At 43.5% G+C, this 19,937-nt stretch overlaps 1 protein-coding gene and 1 long non-coding RNA gene across 16 annotated transcripts in view; one reads left to right on the top strand and one right to left on the bottom strand.

Annotated features, from left to right (window-relative positions):
• LOC125985110 (receptor-type tyrosine-protein phosphatase F) overlaps positions 1 to 19,937 on the bottom strand; it is a 114,641-nt gene that overhangs the window by 46,436 nt on the left and 48,268 nt on the right. For all 15 annotated transcript variants that reach the window (XM_049747633.2, XM_049747634.2, XM_049747632.2 and 12 more), the window contains exons 3-4: positions 14,509 to 14,654; positions 13,696 to 13,837 (exon numbers count right to left, since the gene is read on the bottom strand). In XM_049747633.2, coding sequence (XP_049603590.1) covers positions 13,696 to 13,837; positions 14,509 to 14,654 — 288 coding nt within the window. The remainder of the gene's footprint in view (positions 1 to 13,695; positions 13,838 to 14,508; positions 14,655 to 19,937) is intronic.
• LOC137839625 (uncharacterized) lies at positions 2,445 to 5,079 on the top strand. The gene is made up of 3 exons (XR_011085643.1): positions 2,445 to 2,728; positions 2,854 to 2,946; positions 3,020 to 5,079. It is a non-coding gene; the product is annotated as an uncharacterized lncRNA (long non-coding RNA).

Raw genomic sequence — 19,937 nt, 5'->3', positions numbered from 1 at the left:
ATTCCAACATGCTGCGCCCTGGCATCTGCTTTACACATGGAAATATTTGTATTCACACTGCAACGTTTTGGCGAGCTAAGCCCTTTTCGCTCTCGACGTCAACAGGGGATATTTTAGAGCAAACAATGTTGTACCCGCCGCCCATATAATATTTATGATTAAGATTATTGGCGAATGTTTCCGGCCGGTGAAAAATGCAAAGGGAGATATTACACGAGGCGGTATCAAGAGAGCGCAAACAGGGAGGGAATAAATCATCAAGGCTTATACATGAACCGGACGCTTTTTCACCTCGTTTTGCTTGGCAGGTGGGCTGTGAAATCTAATGTGTGCGTTGAAATCCCAATGTAAAACTCTAGCCCGAGCCTTGAAACCCAATTTTGAGGAAGCCGCAGTATTTACAAAATTTACAATAAAAAATCATGCACATTTTGTCACTAGAAGCAATTTGCATATCCCACTCATTTGGTTGATAAAAAAAAAAAAAAGTTTGAGTAGTTGACAAGCTATTGTGGAGGCCTGTCTGTTTTCTCAAGCAACTCCTGCAGCTGGTCCGCGCTGGCAACTTGTCATTCCGGGTAAGACAAAGACGAGCCTTTGTGCACATCCTCTTTTATTGCCTGAGACGCCAGAGAAGGCAGGCGATGCTTGGAGGGAAGCCAGTAAATCAAATCAAACACGCAGCTTGATGGTTCTCAAGATAAGCCGACCTTTTAAGCAAAAACCCGGACTTGAAACCCTGACCTTTGCTTGAGACGCTGACTTGGAACCCAAATTCTGACTTGAAACCTTGGAATCCTAATTTGAAATGCTCGCTCTTGTTTAAATCCCGACTTTGAAATGCTAACCCTAGTTTGAACCCTTAATTCAAAACCTTAAGATATAAACACCGAAACTCAAATCTTTATTCTCCTAAATTTTGAACCTCTTCGAATCGTAATTATAAACTCTTAAATATGTGTTCTAACATGTTTCCATCTTTCTTTTGGTTCTTTATCCTTAGTTAAAAAGGAAAACATTTTAATCCACTCCTGATTTTTTTTTTATTATTCATAAAAGGGCACTAGGGGTGTTCCACTCAACCATTTATTTGATGAAAACATGCACAAGACATTTTTAGTTGGTATTTTTGTGTTTCGTTGAAATGAAAAGGACATTTTATTAGGCTTAAGTATTAAAAAGTCACATGTTATTGGTATTGATCCAACAAAGCAGAGCGGATGCTTATTAACGACAAACAGCGGTGAATATCGAAACGTGACGCAAGCGGGCGATGTCAAGTTGACTCGTGGAGGGATCGTAGCAAAGACCCTACGGTACGGCTGGTGGGGGATGTCGCCAATGACAGTCCTAATCCGGTAATTAGTCCAATTAACGCGGTCCTAAACTAGCGTGGCAAAGAGGTGTAATGCAGGTGCAAGGAAGAGGAAATAAGTAAGAAGGAGAGCAAGGAGAAAAGGGGGCGGGCACTGGGGAGGCTTAGCATGCCAACCTCCTGCCAGCTCCAATTACCAGTGCGAGCGGAGCGTGGCGACGAGGGCGACGACTCTAATCAGAGCCCCGCTGAAATAGAACCGTCCTCGTCCTACTGCCCCACTGGGAGGGCCGCTGGATGGCGATGCAGCGCTAATGTCAGCCGGGCCTGTCTCCCTCGATAACCCCCGCCAACCCCAAACATCTCGTCGGGGGAAAAACTGTTAACTAGGTAGGCCAGACATGGCAGATAGCAGCGCACTTGTGTCTCCTTTTCACGTGGCTGTGCTTTCTCATGACTCTCTTCAATCTGCAGACAAATGCGCTGCTATGAATGTTTAACGTGTGGGCAGAAGAACAGACAGACGCCTCTTATGGAGAATACATCCTTGTGAAACATGGAAGAGGAGCAAGCATATGCCCGCAAATATTCATGAGGAAACACATTGTGCATCAATACTGTAGTTAAAGGAGACTTAACATGGCAGTTTTTCCCCCCCCAATTAAAACCGTTCCCGGGTGTCTGAAACATCCTGAACATGATTTGGAGTCACGATTAAAAGTGAAGAAATGGATAGTAGAAACTTTGCTTCGACGGAAGAGCCGAATGATGGTCATTCGCCTCGGGATTTTTCTGTCAGCTTATTGACGTTTACTGTCAAAGTAAATGCGTAACAAAACAGCAACTTTGACTTCCAAAGAAGAAGGGGCATCTGTACATCTGACATTTACAGAGGAGATTAAGAAAAACTGTGAAAGCGCCAGCTGCATCGTGAATAGTAAACATTCATCAGTGCCATGTTCGATTAGGATAAAAAGCTTTCAAGCTCTTGAGAATAAAGAGCCACTTCCTCACGTCTGATGTGTTGTATTAGCCCCACTCTTTTTTTTTTAATCAATACCAGGTCTCGCACTAAAGCCTTTTATTATTCATCTGGAAAGAAAAAAAAACAAAACTAAATAGCACTAAAGGTGTTGTCTGTGCTCCAATTGGTCTTGAGTCAATATGGCAGTGAAAGGCACACGAGTCATCTCGAGGGGGAAGAAAAATAAAGCGAAAGGCCCGCGGCTGTTTTCCGACGGGAGCGTCGCAGAGGCAAAAGCATTTGCATGCGAGGTATCAACAGGGAAGGTGGGGGACGAGGATGCAAATAAAAAGTTCAGCGAGTTCGACTGAACAAGCTGCTTGGCTGATTAGTCGCTCATCAAAATGGAATTTTCCGTTTTGATGTTGGACCCCGACGCCAAGATACAGGTACCTTGAATCTATTTGAAACCAAATTAACTACAACTCTCGCACACCAGTCCTGACATGTAACAGCTCTCAAAATGGCGAAGAAACAAAGTCGTTGAAGCTAATTGGTTAGCATTTCCGCCCAGGTCTCTGCACTGCTGTTATGACCATGTGAACAAGCCCCTCATTGGATTTCAAGAAACACCCAAGGTCTCCTGATGTAAGACACTTGTGAAATGGTGAGTATCTGTGAAGAAAGGCGACCTGAATAATTTTTTTTTTTTTTTTTTTAAACGCACAAATTCCTTGCAGGGCCTGGCTTGAAAGCATTCACAAGCACTTTCCACAAAGCAGATAAGCGTGTTTACGACCGTGGCGGAGGGAGGAGGGTCAGTGAATGTAACGCAAGACGGAGAGACGACGTGCGCAACTCGTGGAGCCTCGCACGATATCTTCAGGTGTTGAGCGAGTTGCTATGGCGCGTAAAACAAACACTCAGTGCACGCCATGACACACGGAGCGTCACAAAAACAAAGTCATGGCTAAAAGAATACACAACACCGCCGCTCCTGCTTTTTAGCTCGCCGGCGATGACTAGCTTGTTTATCCGGAGTAAAATGACTGTAATGCATTTGTGTGACCTTTGAAACAAAATACTTTTTTGTCTGGCTGAGCAGAACATTTGCTCTTATTTCCCCGCTTGCGAGCACATAATCAATAACAGTCATCTAATTCCCCCACCAAGCCAACCCCACAGTTTTCGTTTTATCATCTTCATCTTTTCCACTTTTCTATTTCTCTCTTCCGGGCGATCTGATATCATACTTCCATTGCCATCAGCGTGATCTACGGCTCTGCCAGAAAGCACGCGTCTCTTATTTATGCCGGGGCGCACTCTTTTTGCGCATAACCCTGACCTACGACCCTGCACGACGAGCCCACGGGAGGTTCTCCGAAATGTGCTGGCTTCTGTCGGCCGAGTCACCTTGTCTTGTGTTGACAAACACGATGCATCCACATTATTCTAGTTCTGTGTGGTTCGTCTAACTGGCAGGGAGGGGAGGGGGTCTTTTATACTATCAGCCTAATAGCACAGCTGCCTGAGGCACTTTTAAATTTTGCTTGCTAATAATTGGTCAATCTTGTATAACAAATGTTTGTTATCTTTGGTCAGAGACACTGGCGGAGCTAGAGGGGGAGCCGAGGGGGCACTAATCCCCCCCATAATTTACTTGGACCCACCCTAGGCGACAGGCCAGAAGTATTTTTTGATTTGTTTCCCATATTTACACCCTTCTCCCATAGTGGACATAAAATGAAAATGAAATCAGCATTTTTTAATATTTTAAAAAAAAAAAAACGGAGATAGAAAACAGATTTTCCTAAAAAGCAGGCCAAAGGTATTTTTTGATTTGTTTCCCATATTTACACCCTTCTCCCATAGTATACATAAAATGAAACTATATCATTACCCCCCCCCCCCCTTTTTTTACACTCGTGTAAGAATGATCAAAATGGAACAACATCTGGCTAAATTTGAGGTGTTTGTTGAATTCAAGACCATTGAGATGTTATTATGATTTACACCTTGCAGACGGGAAATAAACAAACCGCAGAGTGGCAAATGAGACTTGATTGTCACTCCTGGAGTCGCTGGATAAGAAGGACAAGGGTCTAAAAACGAGGAGAGTGTGACGCTCTGCTGGAGCAGAGCAACAAGTTGGTAAACAAACAAATGAATCAATCATCTTCACGTCTCAAATTAATCATCGGCGGAGCTTCGCCGTGACACGCTAAGTGCAATTATGGGCCGATAGGAGTGACTTTTACGAGTATGGGAGCGCGGATGGCGGTGGGTTGACTTAATTAAAATGTTCGGTTCCCGTGACAGGCTTTATTGATTCCCTCGGTCGGACATAATGAATAATATGCAGTCTATGTCAAGGGTGTCAACTTTTATTATAGCAGAAGGGTTCAAAAACAACCTGCAAACTGTTCCCCGTATGAGGTCACGGCAACGGCAACGGCTCAGGTGGCTAAGAGGGAAAGTGAAAACATGGCCTTTAGTCTCAAACGCCACAAAAAGATCTGGTTCCTGTAGCTCTAGCGATTGCTGCATGAAATAATCCTGATCTTGATCTCGGATCACGTCCACATTTTTATGTGCTCCCAGCGTTTTGCGAGCCTGATGCTCAAATGTTTTCCAACGGGGGAGTGATTATTCAGTTAGTTTAATGTTTTACAGCGTGCTAACTGAACTTGCTGCCAATCTCTGCCCACATGCTTTGACAAACACTCACATTTTTCAAAATTTAGCAGTGCCGAGTATATTTGGTAGAAATGGAATCGAATGGAAAGGTCCACTTAGTATATGTGGCTTGCCAAATGTCATGTCTCTTGGTGAAACTGGCTTACGGGCAAGACCTGGACATGTTTTTTGCACCAAACGTAAACATGCCTTCATTCTGATGGTTTCATTGGTCTTCTGCTCTTTTTTTCCGACATATGTCAGATGCACCCACATTTCTGTGATTAGAAGGCTATCCAGGCTACAGAAGAGTGATAACAGCTTTGGCAAGTTGTGACAGCAACAGATTCCCATCCATTTTTTTTCTTCTCTTTTCTACATTTGGCAGGGCCTTATCATGGCTGTGTTCAAATGCATGTCCAAAACGAGTCCATCATTCTGGTATATTGACAATGGCGTTATTATAAATTCACTTTAATACTTCTTCGTACTTGGGTATAAACCAGGGGTTCTTAAAATGATTTCAACTGTCTATTTTGATTCCCTGATATGACTCAATATTAACAGATGAAATGGGAAGGAGGGCAGGTTCAGTCATGAGTGGCAGCGTTTAAAATACCATCCTTATCTTCTAAATAAGTAAACAGAGAAGCATTAGGTGTGACACCACAGGTATTAGAAAGCAGGTCAAACTGCGATGAGATCATACGGTATTTGCTTAGTCAGCCAGCCAAGCAAGTATTGACGCAATGCAAGCACAAACTGCGATTTTATCTCAGGTAAAACCTGCACCTCTGAGAAAAAGCCAAGCTGTCGGTGGTCCATGGTGACGTACAAGCTCAAGCTTAGGGGCGCTCCTGGAGTGATTGGTGTGTAAGAAGAAGAAAGGGTCAGGGAGAGAAGTCTCTCATTAGCCAGGTCATGGAGGACTCCCCCGCTGACCTCTGCTAAAGTCCATCCATCCATAGCTAGTCATGCCCCGAGGAGCCGTTGACTCATTAGCCCACAAAGCCATGGACCTTGCTCTTTTATGGCAGGGTTACCAGCTCGTGGCGGCGTTATTAACAAATTAGAAAAATCAAACCGCCTTTCTTATACGCTTTGAAGTTGGGCTACTTACATAGCTGTAGTCGATATTCGCCAAAAGGCAGTGGAAATAAGGGCTAATCGGTGATCTGAGGCAAAATAAACGGCATCGTTTAGCGGAAATGATTTAATTGCCATGCGATTAAGGTTAATTTTGTTCCATGTGCAACGTGTTTCTACTGTAATAAGCTAATAATGATCAATGTGTTAAATTGCACTTTCAAATGGCAGAACAAGCCAAACTCAGCCCACATTTGGTCGAACCATCTTATGGAATCAGATTTGTCTATACGGATATCTGGGGGGGGAAAAAATGGTCGTGTTTGGATCACAACAGTCCGAGGTTAGCTTTTTCAAAAGTGATAGCTACACAGACATGACACACTACTCCTGATAATCACATCAGTAGTGATCCCTCACAAGCCTTCTGAGGAAAAATCTTTTAATAAGAAAAATCTGCTTGCTTGCGGATATTTAACAGCCACACGTCAATTCAGAGACGTCACTGTCTGCTTTTGACAATTGTCAGATGTAAACCGAGGAGTGTGTCATGTCGCATCTTTAATATCTTCCCGCGGGGCCAGAGATGAATTCAATACATCCCGAGATTGAGCCTCGACACTAAGCCAATACATGACGTCTTCACCGTGCAATACGAAACAGCACTAGATCGCTAAAGATAAGAACATTTAACTGTGAACGTGTTCTTCAAATAGCGACCTACGAATGACAACAAAAATATAGCACAACAAAAATAAGCCGAAATAACACACTTGAGTGTGTTCATTAAAAATGCTGGAATATTGTTAAAAAAATATTAAATTTATACAGAAAGTTCAAGGAAAAAAATTACATTACAAAAGACAAAATACTTAATGTTAATATAAAAAAAAAACAGTATTAGCAGTATTAGAGCAGTACTAGAAAACAGTGCACAGGCTTCTTTCTCCATGACTGATTCGTGAATCCCAAAATATTACGATGAAAATAAATATTTAAAAGAATCGATCACATCAGAATGCAGTTGTGTTCGATGAAAACGACAAAGGCATCAGAGGCTACAGAAGAGACCAAGTGGCTGTCCACAGCTGCGTAGACATTTAGCATGAAAAAGCCATTTAATACCTCCCCGAAATAACACACTCGAGTGTGTGTGGAGAGGGAGAAGGCTACCATGTGAGACTTTTCATGTACCCACTTGAAACCCCCATGAACATCTAAACAGTCGCCTTTTGCCGTAAATCTTTTCTCCAAGCTGCAGATGCAGTTGGTTCTAATCTAATACCAAATTACACGTTTCCGACATTTTAGCAAAGTGTCCATTTTTAGAGATCTATAATCTCACTACAAACACTGAAAATTGCATGTGTGCCTTTTGGTTTTCCTCGTCCGCAATCCCCAACTTTTGGGGTATTTTTAGTCATTGATTGAGGTTTCCTCCTCTTCCTCTCCTTTTTTCTGCCCACTTTCTCCTTCCCAAGCCTCTCTCGCTTCCTCGGCTCCCCGAGGCCATAGACATGATCACCACTGACAGTGCAGCATTTGCTCTTTTGCAGATACAGCTTGCCAAAAGCAAACGGCAATTGACGGACAAGGGGAGATGATAAAACGTCGCCCGAAAGCACGGACGACTCCGTCCAACGCTGCGGAAATATTCCGGCAAATTTGCCTTTCCGAAGCGTTTATCAATCACTTTAAATGGACCCAAGTGTCATTTCTCGACGGGAGGAAAGGCTTGTACGGAAATAAAATGCATTCTGGCAGGAATTGTGTCTTGTTGAAGGTCACCGCAAGGTTGCTTCTGGTATTGCGGTGCGCCAAATAACAACAGCCAATTTGAAATTCCATACAATTAACGCTTCTCTTAGATATAATATTATAATATTCCCTGTGGAGTCATCACAGCAGTAAGATGCGGCCCAGTCTGGACCAAAGCTGAAAAGGTGACGCTCCTTCCTTTGCCCTCCAAGTCCTTGAAAGCAAGGATGGAAGGGCGCAGATCGCTACGACCACCCTCGCCATATTGTCCAAGTCCTTGGGAGAGGCGTGCAGAGACAGATGCAGTTTGTAACTGTCAGCCTGGATATAATCTACGACGCTAGGCCTCCAGCCAGCAGATGGTGGGAGATATTAAATCGAATCGCCACAGTGGGGCTGGCAAAATATATACAGGAGGAGTGTACACCTGAGGAGGTCAAAGCGCCATTTTGTGCTTGACACAATAAAAAAAAGATTCATTTTCATGTTGCTAAAATAAGTCATTTTCTAATTGGAGTGGCAAAAGTCAAAATATTAGGTAGACACTCGTGAGCATCAAAGTGGCAATACTGAAAATACAAAAAAAAATGCACAAATAAAGAAAAATACAAAATACTAGGAAAGGTTATAATAATCGAAATATTTGATAAAAATACAACGTAAAACAAATGGAAAAAAAAATTCCATCACGTTTTCAAAGTAACACAAATCCGCTGTCTGTTCGCCGTTTCCCTCGATGGGAAAATCAGAAATTTAAGCACTTCTCCCAGAGCCGCGACAGTAAATACGCTATTAACCATTCTACCGATTCAAAACTGCAACAGGCGCTGTCGCAAAACGTCATCACAGCCATCTCAGTAAAGCGCTTCATCTCCAGCATGTTTTGACAACAAACACGATACGGATAGAAACGTTTAACGGCACGCCGAGCTCACCATTCAGGATATGAAAACGGCAGCGTGGACATTATATAAACACGTGGGGGAGCGGGAAGGGAGAATGTGGGAGAATATCTCTTATACAACACACCTTTTGGTCATTGTGGACAATTTGAATAGAGGCAAGCAAAGGATGGGATTAAGTTGTCGGAGGCGCTGTGCTCCGTGTTAAATCATTCCAATACGGCTCACGTAGGCATTCATGGCGCAATGAGATTTCCCCACTATTTATCCCGTCCGCTCCGTTTGTCCGCACTCGCCTGGGCCGCCGAGATATTTATTACGGGCTATTGTGTCGTAGTCATTTCCCGCCTCTGCGCCGGGGACCCGCCGAAGCCGGACGAGCAAATAAAGGCCTTCTGCGAGGCGGCCAGGCCGTAATTTGTTTACGGCGCACCAAAGGCAGCGCCGCTAAATACAGTCAAGCTGCGTTGTGGTCCATCAACTGAGGCCCAAAACTCGATGAGGTTTTGTCTCCTTTTGGAGCGCAAATTGAATTCAGATGATGGGGCCATTGATATTCTGAGGCACTTTGCAGTTTTTTTTTGCCAACAGGTAGACAACTTCTTATTTTCTTCCAAGCTTGCTTATTTCTCGGTTGACCTTTTTCCACATGAAAACTTTGCAAGTTCAAAGGGAGTTGACGGGGCTAACTTCTTCAAAAAAGAACATTTCTAATTTACACTCTGACAGGGGAGGACTTTGGTAATGATGGTGCTCGTTTGATCTGTTGCCATTAGATAACATACTCGTGTCTGGAGACACGTCCGCAGTTTCCCTCCCGAGGACGAACAAGCGTGTGCTCTTCAACATTTCTGCGGCGAGACTTACCCATTAAGGCTTTTTTTACATCGGCACTATCAGGCACTGTTCCAACTGTTTGATTGAGAAACCATAAATATAAACATGGAAGCTAAGGCGTCTCCGTCCACACGTTCAATTTTTGCAATTGCGACGCCCGTGTCTCTTCTGATGTCTTCTCAAACGGCGGGAGTGCTATTTCACACATTGGCCGGACAAGCGCCATTTAGCAGGACATTTACTGAGGCGCTTCAATTCGAGTGGGGGTGCTGCGGGGTCAGGACGCAGGCGTCGTTAGCCGTGCAACGAGTCATCGTTCCCCGCGGTCATTGCCGAGCGTCCGGTATACTCGGCGCGCCGATAAAAGAATATAGCGGCGACGGAATAAGCGGGCTATGACGGCGATAATTATTTTGTTATAGGCGAAAACAACGATGACTTTGGGGCCCCGTCTGAAAGTCTGGATGACCTCTGGATGGCGTGAGAACAGCGGCAAAACAAAAGAGCGGGACTCCTAACAGCGTGACAGAATGAATTACAGAGTGACTGGAAACTCGTGACGTGCCAAAGTGCTAAAGTCCAACTTGGCAGAGGGTCGATAAACAGGCTTTAGCGGCTCTATCGTGCTGTTCTTTTTATTTCAGCGCATTCTTTGAGTAACCTCGAACCTGGATTGAAGAAGTATGACATTTTATGCATCTATATTATAAATGGTATTTTTCCACATTTTTCAATATTTCATTTCAAAAGTTGTGAAGGTCTTTGTCCACTTGTATTCAAATATTACTTTTTGATTTTTTTTTTGTGTGAGCACATTTATAAATATTTTTTTTTCACCATGGCGGTGAGGCTTTGTTACCAAAAGGCAGCACCCTTCCTCCTCCCACTGCTCGCCCCCCCCGCCATTCGTTTTCATCAGAGCTGCTGTAGAACTTCTCAAAGCTCCGGGCTAGCGCGGTCCATTAAGGTTGGCCGCCCATTAATCTCCGTCTGCTTGCGAGCCGCCCCCGTGTTTTTCGCACCAAGTTCCGCCGCTGTGAACTTGATGCATTGCCGGGGCCGCAAACAATAGCCTAAATATAGTCAGGCCGGGATGGTGACGTTGCTCTTGAGGGAGGGTTTGTGTCGCGGAACGAGCATGCTCGATATTTTCATGTTTATTTACTCAACAGAAATACAGCACTTGTGTTTTTGTTTCCATTTCTCATGAGCTGAACCCAATGAACAACCCTTTTTTTTTTCTGTCGGGGCCTATTCCTCTCAAACGCTACTCACAAATCAATCTAAATTTGTTCTCCTTTGCAGAGATGATCCTTGTATTTTATACGTGTGGCATATCACCATGGCGATTAGACGACATTATTACTGCACGGCTGGCCACTCTATAATGGGCGGCTTTACTATGTTACGAGGATCCGGAGGGGTCCAAATCAGTCAGTGTTGGTATCACCGCTGTTTTTCTTATGTAATGCAACACATTTACTGCACAGGTGTGCCTGAGGCTGCTCACAATAAAAGGCCAATCTATAAAAAGTGCAGTATTAAGGGAGCTCCAGTCCGCCCAGCAAGTCATCTTTGTTGGTATTATTGGATTATTTCAATTTATTATGAAACACTGTTTAGATAAAAAATATTAATATAAATATTCAATTCATATTAAAAATAAATAAAAAAATGAAATAAAACAAAACATTTGAATATAAGTACATATACCATATTTTCCGGACTATAAGGCACACCTTCAATGAATGGCCCATTTTAAAACTTTGTCCTTATATAAGGCGCACCGGACTATAAGGCGCACCATTAATGCATCATGTCAGATTTTTAATCCAAATCAAATCATTCTCCATTTTATCTTTTTTATTTCAACTTCACACACAACAAATGACTTTATAATCACAAAATAATGATCCATAGTCTTTTTGATTCATGATTCATAGTCCTTAGCGGGCCACTTATGATTGATTTCATGACACAAAGCTTCGGGCCAGTTTAAATTTAGGAATTTGGTCCATATATAAGGTGCACCGGACTATAAGGCGCACTGTCGGGTTTTGAGAAAATTTTAGGTTTTTAGGTGCGTCTTATAGTCCAGAAAATACGGTAACTAAAATGGAAAAAGATATAAAAAAACTATAAGTGAAGAATACAATGCATCTGAAACATATTTCCCTCTGTTTCCTACGCCAAACAGCAAAGGACAAGTGGACAAATTGGGCTCGCTTTAACATACTTAGCGCGGGGGAAAAACCACGTCGGCAATTGAGCAACAGCAGTGTGGTGAACATCTGTCTCTCTTGTCTCAGACGCTGAATGAAGCCTTCACCTTCAGCGGGCGCCCGCTTGCTTTGGCCGCCTGCCCGTTCTTCTGCGGGCAGGTAAGCGCAGGCAGGCAGCAGCGGCTTGCCCGAGCTTGTAGACCAAGAGCGGCTTTTCCACATAAGATATATGAGCTCACATTGTTTTGCTTTTGTCGGCTCAAAACAGTCGAGGCTTATTCATCACCACAAGTCTTTTTTTTTTTTTTTTCTTCCCCTGAAACTGTTGACAGAAAACTGCAAGGAATGTCAAGATGATTTCTGAAACTTATTGTGATAAATTCTGTGGACAGCAAGAAATGTTCCTCATCGCTCATCGAGGGGAAAGCTGTGCAAAAATGTTGGGAGAAAACAAAGGCGCTATCTTTTCCTTGAAGACATTTGTTCAATCAATTTTCCTTTTTGAGGAAAGTGCAATCAAAACTCCATTTGCCTTTTTTGTGTACTTGTGAGAGGGCACATTCCTCGCTAAATAGTAGATCACTACCAACTGACGGTTTCTGTTCATTTTAAGGGGATTTGAAGATATTTGTATACTTTTGACTTTGTGGGAACATTTGACGGAAGTTTCAGCCCAAATGTGTGACCCATCAAACACCTCTGGGATGAACTGCAAAAAATACAGTCTCTCAGAGCCCAACATGAGTGACTAAAAAAATCCCACGGACACATTCCGGATTTTTTTTTTTCCCCCAGGAGTGCAGAAGCTATTCTTCCTGATAACTCCCACAATAACTAGGAGGACTGTGTACTTGTATTTGCGCCTAATGCTATGTGACTCGTGTTCACCTCGTGCCACACAATTCCTCACGATGCACAAGACGAGGATGAGTAAGAGCGGGGTGGGGGGTAAAGCAAAAAGTCCCTTTGGGAAGATTACGCAAGGCCCGACCAAATGATACCAAATGAGGGCGGAGAGAAAAGGCAAGGAGGGGGATCTTCTCTAAGTCCGGCGTGATGCGGCGGACGACCTTCATCCTCCCACTGGCTCGCTCGCAGGCTTTTTTTATGATTATTATTTCTAATGGAATCAAAGCCCCGCAGTGACTCGCATCCACATGACAAAATTACAATCAATTAGGGAGGAAATGCACGCTCACGAGCCGCTGATATGAAAGGCTGAGCGGGGGCCGGGGTGCGGAACCTCTGTCCACATACATCTCATATATTAACGCCAGCGAGGAGGAGTGCGGAGAGGGCGAGCGGGCCGGGGCGACACAGATCTGTGCAAAACACTCCAAAAGCTGTTTGTCGGATTATTCGGCACGTGGCACGCTGACTATTTTACATTGGCGGCCATTTTGTGGATATGTCGTGTCGGGGAGAGGTGGCGACCTCCCCCGAGGCTGAACAATACGCAAATGATGAATAAAAAAAACTAAATAAATAAATAAAATGAAGAAAAAATAAATCATACATTTTCCATATAAAAAATAATACAAAAAAATAATTCATAAATCTTTTTTTAAAGCACACCCTCAATACTACACTGATCTTTATTAGTATTTGAGAATCATTGATTAAAATAAGGGATTTCCTTGATATTTCATGAGTCGCTATGTTTACGTTCCAAACCCATAAACAACTGTCTAGACCATCAGATGGATATGACATCTTGGTGGTGTCACTTTGTCCTACTTTATACAGCAAACTAATTGTCCCTGCTGCCTCTAGTGGTTGCAACCACAATAACCGCTTCCACAATCAATGAACTTATCATTGTGCTTATCGCTATCAGTGTTAATGTCACGTGAATTGCTCCACACCGACACTGCCAAATGCAAGGAACCCTTGAAGCGAATGCATAATTGACACAAAGGCCTGCACTGGTCTTACCTTCAAACACGGTCAGCTTGGCGCTGGTATTGATCTCGCCGACGCTGTTGGCCGCCGTGCACTCATAAATGGCCTCGTCGCGGTGCGTGCGCAGCGGCTGTATGCGTAGCACAGACCCCGAGCCGTCGTCAAATTCGATCACCTGGGAGACGGAAAGAGATATTTGTTTTACTTCTCAGCATTTCACGCTGCTGCAGCATAGAATCGACCTTTTGACATGTACTCAAGAAAAAAAAAACGGTTGGGAACTCCTGACTTAGACCTACCACGCTAATGTATTCGAATGATAGTCACGAGGATGGCTCAGAGTGCTGAGTGATTATTTTTTCGTGGTACTTGGTTTAAAAGGTTTGTGAGTGACTTATCTAATAAACAAATAATTGAGTTTGACTTGGACTGGAGAGATTAGGAAACATTATGGACAAAAGAAGCCACGCCATGTACTGCATATTCGGTTACAGAAGGTCAGCGAAGCGATGTGAGGATATCTTTTTGTGTTCAGACGTGCTGAAAGAAGCGATGGTGAGCGGAGAAGATGTAGTCGAGTCGTGCGGGTGCAAGTATGCACAAAGATGAAGTGGGCTACGCTATAAACTGAGAGAGAAGAAGATTAAAGCCAAAGGAGGGAGGCTTGCCTGGTCTTGCTCGGAGAGAAGAAGCCGGCTGTGCTTTGTTTGAGGATCAATAGTAATGGGGAGGCCGGCTGACACGTTACGCTCGTTTGCGCAAATAAGGCACGGGGTGTGTGTGTGTGTGTGTGTGTGTGTGTGTGTGTGTGTGTGTGTGTGTGTGTGTGTGTGCGTGTGTGCTCACCTCAAAGCGCTGCGAGCTGACTTTCTTGCCTTTTTTCATCCAGGTGATTCTGGGTTTGGGCTCGCCGACCGCCTGGCACACAAAGGACGCAACGCCGCCCGAGATGCCCGTTTGGTCTTCGGGGGATTTGATGAAGCTTGGCATGTCTGAAAGTGGGTGACAGAAAATCACCATTTAAATAAATAAACAAACAACAGTAAATTACAGTACTTTGTTCTTTCCTGGCTGTTTAACTTTACAACAGAGGGGTTAAATGTCATTATTTTTGTCTGGTGTTGTAAAACAAATTATAAAGCAACTATCGAATTTTTTCAAGCTTGTCTAATTAAGTGGTTTAAACAGGAAAGACAAATTCAAACTCCACTAATTACTCTTCAAATCTCATGACTTCAAAGATGCTAAATGTTTTGAGGCCACACATTCTGTTTTAATGATATCTGATCCAGGAGTGAAACCCCCCCTCACATAATTTTTATATAGGAAGTGTCACAAGACAGATGTTAGGGCAGGGACTCTGAAAATCAGAACGGTGCTAATCGGGTCTTCAGCATGCCGACACAGAACCCCCCCCCCCCGAAAACGCAATCTCCCCTTAGCACGCAACAATGAATGCTCGGGCACAAGAGCTTATCAGGTTGCCATCATTAGTGCAGCTCGGCGCCCGCGGGGGAAGAAAGAAAAAAAAAAAAAAAAAGATTTGCACTCTAAATATTTCCAGTGCAACAAGCAGGACCAAAATATCAGCCAAATGTCAGCCGGGTTGAGGAACAATGGGACTGCTTGTGCGAGTGCATACGTGTGCATGTGCGTGCGTTTGATTATTTGTGAGGCTGGCATAAGACTCCAAAGTATGTATATATAGAAAAAAAGAGACACCTCGACTCACTTCAAAATTAGCAGTACTTCGTGAACAAACCTTCAAAAAATATAGCTTCAGCTTTTTAGTGCCACTAACCACTTTAAATTGACTGTCAAAATTAAACAAAGATAATTCCACTTTGCGTGTTTAAAACAACCAAAACGCTTTCGGTCTGCTAGCTTGATGATCACGCTAATTAGCATCTATTTTGCAGTGCTATAACGCTTTAAGAAAAAGATTCTAACAAAAGGTGTAATAGCACAACAAATATTCTTGATACTTTGCCAAGAACAACTAATATTAGTGCTGTACTGATGAGATGAGACATATGTCTATATATATATATATATATATATATATATATATATATATATATATATATATATATATATATATATATATATATATAAATATATATATATATATATATATATATATATATATATATATAAAACCTATGTACCACATCCAACTATTTGAGGACACACGGTGCACCAATCCAGTCCAAACAAATCTGACTAATTACCTATTTACTTCCTTGCCAATAGAGATTATTGAACAAAGTGGTGGCAGCCATTACTGGAGTTTTCCCAGTGGATTGTCACCATAGGGAATTCTGCTGTCTCCTTTGTGGACATAATGATTCCAACCCGTGTGTGTGCGTGTGTGTCACTGCCTAAATGGTGCTTCCCCAGCCGCCTCTACCGTGACAGTTGGGACTGTGTGTGTGTGTTTGTGTGTGTGTGATTGCCTCAACGGTTTAGGTGTTTCCCATCCCGCCTCTATCGTGACAGCAGAGCTGTAACGCGAGCTGAAAAGAGGTGACTCTCAAAAGCCAGGCTCATATTAATGTGGCGGTAAATAAAGTGGCCCATTGTCGCATCGACACGCGATCGCGTCGGGTGTGGCGCTCGGTGAGGTAAGCGGAGGACAGCGAGAGTTCAGTGTTGTTGGAAACACACGCGATCCAGTTATGGCAACTTCAAGGCGTGCTGGTGGCTGTGAAAACACGTACTGAAAAGAGTTTTTTGAAAAAAACTTTCCAAAAGCCACACAGGCACAAAACAAAAAACAACTCTCTATATATCAGAGGAAAAAGTAGCTCGACTCTTCTAAGCAATACAAATATTTCGATTAATTTCACATTTTGGACTGTGTGTTCCTGCGACAGCGCTTGAGGTTATCAAACTGTTTTGGTTTTGTCACTTCTTTTCTTAAACCCCTTTTCCATAGCCCGTGTCCCATTTTCTAGGCTGTCAGGCAGTTGTCACGCGGAAACAAAGGCGAGGATGAGGTGAAGAACACATAAGCCTACCTAAGCAAATCCTCCCCCTCAACCGAGGTGCGCACACACTCGCTGCTTTCTTTAAGGCTTTTTTTTTTTTCCCCCTAAAGGTTCCAAACTCCTTTCGCAGTGTGTCTTCTAACACGTGCTCGTCTTCCAGGTTGGGGTTTCGTGGAAATAGCTTTGAAGTCAGGTAAAATAAGGTTGGGATGTCTTTGTCACGATCAAAGAAATCACATTATAAAATCAAATGGCTGAAGTCGATGTATTTTAATGATAGCAGCAAACTACTTCATTTTTTTTTTCCTCTGGCTGACGAGGAATTCCCAACCCCGCCTTGCTTGAGAGCCCTCTTCTGCGGTGTAGAGTAACACGAATCGATTTGTACGCCGGGCAAAGTGAAAACCATTAATTCTTATTAATAATAAATTAGCAAGTTATCAATTTTCACAAGGCGACACTTAGCGGGAATATGTCCGATGCCATCAGAGTAGCTGGCTTTAATGGAACACTTCCATTTAGGCCATTTTTGCAAGCCATTAGTGGGCAACTTGTTTGCAATTAATTCCAAATAAAGCCGCTTCAGCCCCTGTAAGTTATTTACCCCAATGAGATTGAGGCACTTCAGGCTGTTTAAACCAATAAACTTTATGTTTCCATTTGTATTGTCGCCTATGACTTATAACAGTTTTGCATTTATGAAACTCATCAACCTTGGCTGCCATAATCCACTCGAGGGGGGGGAAAAAAAATTCTCATTAAAGTGAAAATTGCTTTGAGGCTACATTTTTTTTTTAATATCAGACAATGCTACTGAGACAATTTTGGTGGGTCACACCTAAAGCACAATACCAAAACAAACACATTTGGAGTTGCTATTACTAACTATATTTTTAACTCTCAAGGAAATCTAGTCAAACGGCGACCCCTTATCTTTTCATCTCACTGCCTCCCCCCCGGCAGTCAAAGCATACAGAACTGATTCATGACACCAAAATAACAATCGTCTTTTCCATGTCGTGGCGTGCGAGTCGGAGATTGCCGTTTCACCCGACTCAAATTGGACGGGCGACATGACTCACCGCCGCGGAGATGCCTTCCTATCTGTCGAAACCCAAAGCAGCGAGAGGCAAAGAGAAAAACATCAAACTTTCAATACTCCAGCGTACCATGAAGAGGCAGTCGGGGGCGTGGGGGGAGGGCGACTTTCTATCAGGCCTCACAGCTTTCGGTGAATTATTCAAGACAGCAGCGAAAGAACAAGAACTCTAAGTGCAATTACCCTTCGCCCCTCTCTTCTCAGTGTGAGTCGCCGTTATGTAATGGCTTTCATCTTCCCCAACCCGATTATGACTTCGGCGGGCACCGCAAAAAATCTACACACTCTCTCTGCTGCTTTTTAGACGACCCAATAAGCGCCATGCGACCAAGGAGAAAAACACACGTTGTGATTTCAAGATCGACCCACTTCATTTAAAACGTGGGTGTCCCTGTTAATTTGATTTTAGAGGGAGAATTCAGACACGGGTCCGACGTATATTTTGTCTAACGTAACTCACCGCCCTGAGAGATTTATCAACTCACACATGGCAAACCCTCAGCAAACAGTCCGCTGTTGATTTTCGTCATCTCAACAGCCTTGGATAACAAATGTTTTGGTTTGTGCTACATTCGCCACCATAACCATCTTTGCGTACTTCCTTTTAGAACACGGGCCAGGACGCACAGTACGCTCATGACTTTTGTTTTAATAAACCTACAGACAACCTTGGACAATAAGCATAATATTTTGGGTGAGTATCTCCATGCACCGTCAAAATAGTCCTTCCAGCACGTACATCTGTTTTGAACAAGGACTCAAGGACCTTGGATACTTTGTTTTCATAAATAAAATACCAACAACCTTAAATAAAAAAAACTTAATGTATTCAATTACTGGAATAAGCGTGTCTGGACATAAATAAAAGGCAAGTCACATGAACCAATTATGAATGTACCTATGCGTCACGCAGCGACAGACTTGTTTAAAAAAACAAACAAGATTGTTTTGGGACCTTTTTGTTGCTACTATTAATAAAGGAAACAGTACACGCTGACTCATCATTATCTGAAAGCGCAATAATCAAACAGGCTCTGCATGAGGAATACTTGCAAGTGCATTTGGAACGCCATTGTTATGAAAATCCGAGCTACTCAGCCAAGTGGACACTGAGAGGGAGGGGCGGGGGGCTTTGTTAATGCAGCCCGTCGGGTTCTCGTGGTCACCTACACTGCAATTAATAGATCAAAGCAGGCTAAATGTTAAGTGTATTAAATGATCCCAAGAGGCGCAAGGGCTCAGCTGGCAAGAAATGCTCGCGACTTTTGGGGGCGTGGGGGTGAGCTCATCATCCATCACTGTGGAAGTCCACCCTAAGCCCCTCTCATAACCCCACTCACCTAATTAATTTGCCTCCCTTGGATTAGCCCCCTGGAGACCGACCATTGTTCCCGTCGTCTCGAGCGAGCCTCCCCTTTCGTCTTAGCTCACTCAACTCTCGGCTAGCATCGCATTAATTAGCGTACGGGGCCTCCTTACTGTAAAAGTTCAACCGTGCCGAAGGATTCAACGAGGGGCGATCACATGACTTGACCGTGCAAGTATAAAGACAGTGAGGATTTAGCCATTTCAGCCTTAGCCTTGTTAGCACGGGGACTGAAGATTTCAATTTCAAACCGGTCGCATCACGTCCGCAGCATATTTGCTTCAGACCAAACATTATCCAGGTGTACACCCCTGTAATTCATTTTACGACTTCCTACTAGCCTCAGATGAGGACTTCCCGCCAGACCTCCAAGCGTGTCGTAGCTTTCATCTTGAGTGCGAAGAAGTCCGGAAGACAGCGGCAGGTGGGCGGCTGAGTATCGACTGTCAATAAAGCTATTTTGTATCAACACCAATTGAAATGCCTTCCTCGTTGTGCGGGACTGTCGAATCTAGGACACGGCGGAAGGGTTTGGGTGACTGCCTCGAGCCCCGCTATCAAGCTCGCTAATTAAACTATTAATCTCGCATCATTAACCTCCACAGACCGCCATCTACCCACTACTTTGTGACACTGCTGCACTTTGGCTTATGAAAACAACTCCATTTCTTTTATTTTGTTGACGCTATTATTCTACAAATCAGGCGTATTGCTTTTTCCGGATCATTTTCCTGCCGCCGCGGTCCCCATAGTCCGCAGCTGTGTGCTAAATGCATTACTCTCTCCGAGTGGCTCTCCAAGGTGGATATGGTTACCTTTA

The sequence above is a fragment of the Syngnathus scovelli genome, chromosome 17, assembly GCF_024217435.2.
Source record: "Syngnathus scovelli strain Florida chromosome 17, RoL_Ssco_1.2, whole genome shotgun sequence".
In the NCBI taxonomy this organism is placed as follows: Eukaryota; Metazoa; Chordata; class Actinopteri; order Syngnathiformes; family Syngnathidae; genus Syngnathus; species Syngnathus scovelli.
Note: the sequence above shows the minus strand (reverse complement) of the source record. Positions and strands in the feature narration are given on the sequence as shown.